General features: G+C 71.1%; 2 protein-coding genes across 2 annotated transcripts in view; both read right to left on the minus strand.

The window, feature by feature from the left end:
• OSBPL7 (oxysterol binding protein like 7) overlaps nt 1-3621 on the minus strand; it is a 6569-nt gene extending 2948 nt beyond the window's left edge. Inside the window, exons 1-13 of the mRNA XM_041473868.1 lie at nt 3578-3621; nt 2523-2715; nt 2228-2350; nt 2046-2099; nt 1811-1924; nt 1617-1727; nt 1409-1529; nt 1228-1331; nt 1047-1139; nt 825-954; nt 612-736; nt 395-475; nt 183-314 (exon numbers count right to left, since the gene is read on the minus strand). Coding sequence (XP_041329802.1) covers nt 183-314; nt 395-475; nt 612-736; nt 825-954; nt 1047-1139; nt 1228-1331; nt 1409-1529; nt 1617-1727; nt 1811-1924; nt 2046-2099; nt 2228-2350; nt 2523-2615 — 1281 coding nt within the window. The 5' untranslated portion in view covers nt 2616-2715; nt 3578-3621. The remainder of the gene's footprint in view (nt 1-182; nt 315-394; nt 476-611; nt 737-824; nt 955-1046; nt 1140-1227; nt 1332-1408; nt 1530-1616; nt 1728-1810; nt 1925-2045; nt 2100-2227; nt 2351-2522; nt 2716-3577) is intronic.
• An 846-nt stretch (nt 3622-4467) lies between these two features.
• The window catches only part of MRPL10 (mitochondrial ribosomal protein L10), a 4628-nt gene continuing 2854 nt past the window's right edge, over nt 4468-6241 (minus strand). Inside the window, exons 4-5 of the mRNA XM_041473871.1 lie at nt 5745-6163; nt 4468-5067 (exon numbers count right to left, since the gene is read on the minus strand). Coding sequence (XP_041329805.1) covers nt 4847-5067; nt 5745-6163 — 640 coding nt within the window. The 3' untranslated portion in view covers nt 4468-4846. The remainder of the gene's footprint in view (nt 5068-5744; nt 6164-6241) is intronic.

Here is a 6241-nt window from a genome sequence, read left to right on the forward strand (position 1 = left end):
GGAGCGGGGGGGATCCGGGGGCGGGGGGGGACACGGGGAGCGGCTCTCGGGCCGGCTAATGAGGTGGGACGGGGGAGAGACAGGGGATAGATGAACCCAGAGCAGCGAGGGGTGGCGGGGGGTCCGCAGAGCCCCCCACCTGCAGAGCCCCCTCACCAGCAGAGCCCCCCCAAGCCCCTCACCTCGTTCTCAGAGGAGCTGGCGGAGAGGAAAACCTCGCAGGCATCGAAGAACTCGGTGTGGGAGTCGGCCAGCGAGACGATGCTGCGGTTGGAGAGCTGCTGCTCCCGGCCCTTGGCGGGCAGCGCGTCCGGCTGTGGGGACAGCCACCGGCTCAGCCCCCGCCCCAGGGGGACCACGGCACCCCCAGGCCGCCCCATCCCACCCCCCTGACCTCGTCCGGGTGCAGCGAGGCAAAGGAGTCCAGGGTGGTGTCGGAGGAGACGGACAGGGAGTGGAAGCGGCGGAGGGCGGGCTGTGGGAAGGGCGAGGCTGAGCCGAGCCCCCCCGGCCGGTCCCCTCCAGCCAGGGCAGGGCTGGCAGGGACAGGGGACCCCCAGCTCCCTGCTGAGACCCCTAGAGCAGCACCCCAGGGCCCCGTGCCCCCTCACCCCCGCGGTGCCCGCGCTGCCGGGCCGTGGGGCCGGGCACTGCCGGTCCAGCGCCTGCCGCATCTCCTCCAGACGGGCCCTCTCGGCCACCAGCGCGGCCACCACGCTGCTCAGCGAGCCGTGCACTGCCGGGGGACACGCTGGGCGTCAGCCTGAGGGTCCCAAAACCCGCCCTGGGACCCCCGGGCAGGCTCAGCCCCCGCCCCATCCCACCTTTCTGGGCCAGGACCCAGAAGCTGCGCTGCAGCTGGCTGTACTCCGGGGGCACACTGAAGGGCAGCTGGCTCTGCGACGCCTCCAGGTAGCGGGACAGGTTGGGGACAGAGCCGTGCAGGCGGCCCACCTGGGGGGACACGGGGCTCAGCGGGGTCTCCCGGGGGGCTCCGTGCCCAGGCGGTGGCAGAGCTCGGCGCGGGGGGTCCAGCTCACCCTCACCCTGCCGATGGTGTCGTCCTTGGCGAAGCTCTGCGTGCACCAGATCTTGGTGCTCCTGCGGCCCTTCTTCGGCCTCTCCGTGGCAGCTGAGGGCTGTGAGGGAGAGGAGGGGGCTGCAGCCGGACCCTCCCCAGGAAGGGGGGGCACGGGACCCCCTCCCTCACCTGGCTGCGGCTCTCACCTGGCTGCCGGCGATGAGCGGGGCCGAGGGGATGCGGTGCAGGGCCTCCAGGTGCTGCAGCATCCCCGTCAGCTCCTGCAGCTTGGCCTGGCACTCCGACAGCTCTGCCAGGGGCACAGAGGTCAGGGAGGGGGCACGGGGACCCTGCCCGGCCCCACGCAGCCCCTCGGGCCCCGCTCACCGGCCGAGCAGCGCTCCAGCCCCTCGCTGTCCTTCAGCCAGGCGTTCACCTTGTCCCGGGGGCTGGCCAGCGTGGACAGGGCAGGGGCACTGCCCGAGGGCAGGATCCGTGTCCACTGGCCCTGCAGCCGGGCACAGAGGGCACCGATCGCTGTCAGCAGCCGCTGCCCAGGCCCTGCCTGGCGCTGTCACCCCGAGCTGCCACCCACCTGCGTGCTGGTCCCCGTGGGACCCCCGGGGGGACACGGCCCCGGCCGCTCGCCGTGGTGGTGCCTGCACAGGCTGCTCACCCAGCTGGAGAACACCTCCGGGGACTTGATCTGGGGGACAGGGCCGAGTTGGAGGGGACACCAGCTGATGGCCCCAAGCCTGTCCCAGCCCAGCCCCGGCCTCCCAGTGGCACCTTGAGGTGATAAATGTTGTCCTCTGTGTCCAGGTCAACCCTCTGAGCCTTCTTGTTGACGGACATGACGGACTGCCGGACATCGATGGCACCATGCAGCTTGCCCTTGAGGACCTGGGGGAGCCCAGGGACGCCTGTCAGGGGGAAGACCCCCTTCCTCAGGGGGGCCACGGGGGTGTCCCCAGCCCTGAGCCCCCGGGGAGGCTGCGTGGCCACAGCCTGGGCACACACTCACGTCCTGGCGCGTGGTGGAATATTTCAGGATCCCGTTTTCCAGCACGAAGTACCGCTGGGGATGGAGGGGAAAGGTTTATTCTGGGAGGGGGTGCAGACAGCAGCCCCCACAGCCAGCCCCCCTGCCCAAATCCTGCCAGACCAGCCGGGACCGCGGCTCCTGGTGCCAGCTCAGCCTGTTACCTTGTGCCAGCCCTTCAGGGGCCATTTCCTCTTCTTGAGCAGGTACCCCTCGTGCCGCTGCGGCTGCTGCCCGGGGCTGCCCCGGGCACGGGGCTCCTCCACCACCTCCCAGCTCTCTGAGCCCTGCGGGGACGGGGGTCAGCGTGGGGGTCCCTGAGCACCAGAGGTGCTGCCCACCTTGTTCCCAGGCAGGGACATTTGGTACCCACAGGGGCATCATCCTAAAGCAGGGGGAAGCCCCCAAAGCCTCCCTGTGGTCATTGTGAGCCCCCCAGATCCAAATCCAAATCCAAACCTGCTGGATGCTGCTGTGCTTGGAAGACACGGTGCTGTTGGAGCGGGACAGGGCCCTTTTCGGGGAGCACGGGTCCTTCTCGTGGCTGCCCATGGCCGGCGAGCAGCGGGGGCAGGGGGCACCGGGCCGAGCCCCCCCTCGCGTCCGGGCTGCGGGGCCGGGGCTCCGAGCTCGGCCGTCACGGCGGGAGCCGCTGCGGGGAGGGGACGGCGGGTCAGGGGGCTCCGGGACGGCAGCGGCAGCCCCGCTGGGACAGGGGGCGGCGGGGGTGGCCCCGTGCCCAGCCCCCGAGGGGCTCTGCATGGCACCGCCGCTGGCACCGAGAAACTTCTGCGTGAGCCGAGCCTTTGACCCGCCCAGCGTTATCTCGGCTGTGCCACCCAGTCCGGGTCCAGAGTCCGGCCCCGCGGAGCGGCGGGCACGGGGCACAGCCAGGAGGGCGACACCGCGGCGAGGACCGGGCTCGGCCCCTGCTCCATCCGGCACCGCCGAGCCGGGACACGACCCCGCCAAACCCGGCTCGGCGTCTGCTCCCTTTGCCCTTCACGATTCCAGAGGGGGAAACTGAGGCACGGGCAAGCTTCTCCTGGCCTTGCCATCCCCCTTGGCGCTGTCCCTGACGGGGCATGTGTGAGTCCCGGCCGCTGCCGTAGGACGGATCCCGGGATAACCCGGGACAGCGGCCAAGCCCTGGCACCGGTGACCACCGTGCCGGTAACCGCGGCACCGGTCACCGCCGTAGCGACGGCCACGGCGCCGGTAACCACGGCACCGGCAGACAAGCACGCTGCCTTAGATAACCCGGCACCGGTACCGGCGGCTCCGAGGGGAGGGCACCGGGGGTCTCCCGGTTCTCTCCCGCAGGTGCTGCCGGGGATCGGCACCGACCCCTGGCAGTGGAGCGGGGCTGCGCCGGTACCCCCGGGGGGCTCCATCCCCCGCGCGGGGCAAAGCCCATCCCCGTGTCCCCGCGCCGGTGTCACCCCCCGGGGCAGCGGGGGCCGGGGGTGGCGGGGCCGGCCGGACCGTGCCCCGTGCCGGTGGCCGGTGCTCACCTGGGCGGGCGGCGGGCGGGCGGCGGGGGCCGGTCGCATCCTGCCCGGCGGCGGCGGCAGGAAGCGGAACACGGAGGGCGGTCCGGAGCCGCTCGGCTCTGCCCCCTGCTCCGTGGAGGACCGGAGCCGCCAGCGCCGGGAGCCGCCGGGACACCGGGAGCGGGCACGGCCCGAGCGCCCGCACGGAACCGGGGCGGCTCCGGAGCCCAGCCCCGGGGAGAGGGGTGGGGGGACCCCCGCGAGAGGCAGCACCGCACGGGGGTCCCGGGGTTGGTCATCCCACGGGGGTCCCGGGAATCACCGAGCCGCGGGGGTCTCGGAATCACCGACCCGCGGGGGTCTCAGGGATCACTGACACACGGGGGTCCCGGAATCACCGAGCCGCGGGGGTCTCAGGGATCATTGACACACGGGGGTCCCGGAATCACCGACCCGAGGGGGTCTCAGGGATCATTGACACACGGGGGTCCCGGAATCACCGACCCGCGGGGGTCTCAGGATGGATGTCTGAGGGTCTCAGGATCACCATCCCATGGATGGCTTGGGGATTGCCAACCCGAGAGGGTCTCAGGGATCACTGACCCAGCGGGAATCAGCAGCCTATGGGGGTCTCAGGATCACCATCCCGTGGGGGTCTCAGGGCTGCTCCTCCCATGGAAATCCCGGGAATCACCACCCCGTGGGGATCCCGGGAATCGCTGACCCACACACGGGGGTGTCCGGGATCACCCCTCCAAGGTGGTCCCGGCGCATTCCCACCCTGGGATTTCCCTCTCCCACCCCAACTCTGCTCCCTCGGACCCCCGGAGCAGCCCTGGCCTCCCCCCCACCCTCGGGGGGCAGGAACAGCCCTCACCCACCCCCCAAAATCACAGACGAGGCCTCGGCAGTTCCACACAGACACTTTAATGGACAGGCCAGCGACCCCGGCGTGGGATCAGTGTCACAGCACACCCCCAGCCCCAAGGCACGGGGCTTGGAGTGCCCAAAATCCCCCCTGGAGGGTCCATCCCGCGCTCCTCCTCCTCTGGCTGCTCCCAGAGAGCCCCGGTCACAGCTGGAACGCTGCTGGGATGATCCCAGGGGAGCACAAGGGAACGGCCACGACTCCCTGCTGGGGCTGGGGGGGCCACAGGACCCTCAGCGTCAAACCTCCAGCCCCTGACCCCCCTCTGTGGAGCTGCAGAATTCCATGGGAATTGTGTCCGTGATCCTTCAACCCCTCATCCGGGGGGCTCCAGGGAAGGAACTGGTTGCCAGTTTCCAACGTCAGTGGCTGCCCGCGGCTGTGCCCGTGCCCCGCAGCCGCCGGATGTGCTGGTCCAGCAGCGCCGCGAGGCGAGCGGGGCCCTGCTGCAGCAGGGACGAGGTCTGGGAGCACGGCAGGGACAGGGCTGCCACCGTCTGCCCCCGGCACACCTCCAGCGGCGGCAGCCGGGCCAAGGTCTCCACGCCCTGCCGGCTCAGGATGGTGTCGTCGATGCAGGCGCCTGGAAAAGGGAGATCGGGATGGGCATGGAATTCCAGAGCCCAATGGGAGGGGGTGGGGAGATCGGGATGCGCATGGAATTCCAGAGCCCAGTGGGGAGGGGGTGAGGAGCTAGGGGTGGGTGTGGAATTCCAGAGCCCTCTGGGGAGGCACTGCTGGTTCCTGCAGGCTGCCCTCCCCTCTCTGCATGGATGCAGCTCTGTCAGGGGGCCTCATTCCCAGCCCTGGGCTCACATTCCCAGTCCTGAGGAGCCTCCGGAGCCCCCTGCGCCCCCATTCCCAGCCCTGGATGAGCCCCCCAAGCCCCAGTCCCTCACTCCCAGCCCCGTGCCCCCGTTCCCAGCCCCAGTCCCCCGTTCCCAGCCCCGTGCCCCCGTTCCCAGCCCCAGTCCTGCAGGCTGCCCTCCCCTCTCTGCATGGATGCAGCTCTGTCAGGGGGCCTCATTCCCAGCCCTGCGCCCCCATTCCCAGTCCTGAGGAGCCTCCGGAACCCCCTGCGCCCCCATTCCCAGTCCTGAGGAGCCCCCCAAGCCCCAGTTCCCCTTTCCCAGCCCCGTGCCCCCGTTCCCAGCCCCGTGCCCCCGTTCCCGGCCCCGTGCCCCCGTTCCCAGCCCCGTGCCCCTGTTCCCAGCCCCGGCTGCTCCCGGCTCGGTGCTCAGGGGCAGGGGAGGCTCTCACCCAGCAGGTTGACCTGTGGCACCCCCTTGAGCACCCGCAGCATCTCCCTGGCGCGCGGCTCCGGGCTCACCAGCAGGATGTTCCGGCACACGAACAGCGGCAGCAGGTTCCTCCACTTGGACTGCGCCAGCACCGGCCGGGCAACCTGGGCACGGCCCGGGGTGAGAACGGGGACACCGGGACAGCCCGGAGCCACCGGGACACCCCGGAACCACTGGGACACCCCTGGAACCACTGGGACAGCCCGGAACCACCGGGACAGCCCGGAACCACCGGGACACCCTGGAACCACTGGGATACCCTGAAACCACCGGGACAGCCCCTCCAGAACCACCGGGACAGCCCGGAACCACCGGGACAGCCCGGAACCACCGGGACACCCTGGAACCACTGGGACAGCCCGGAGCCACCGGGACACCCTGGAACCACTGGGATACCCTGAAACCACCGGGACAGCCCCTCCAGAACCACCGGGACAGCCCGGAACCACCGGGACA

The sequence above is a fragment of the Pyrgilauda ruficollis genome, unplaced genomic scaffold, assembly GCF_017590135.1.
Source record: "Pyrgilauda ruficollis isolate IOZ18807 unplaced genomic scaffold, ASM1759013v1 scaffold304, whole genome shotgun sequence".
NCBI classification, from domain to species: Eukaryota; Metazoa; Chordata; class Aves; order Passeriformes; family Passeridae; genus Pyrgilauda; species Pyrgilauda ruficollis.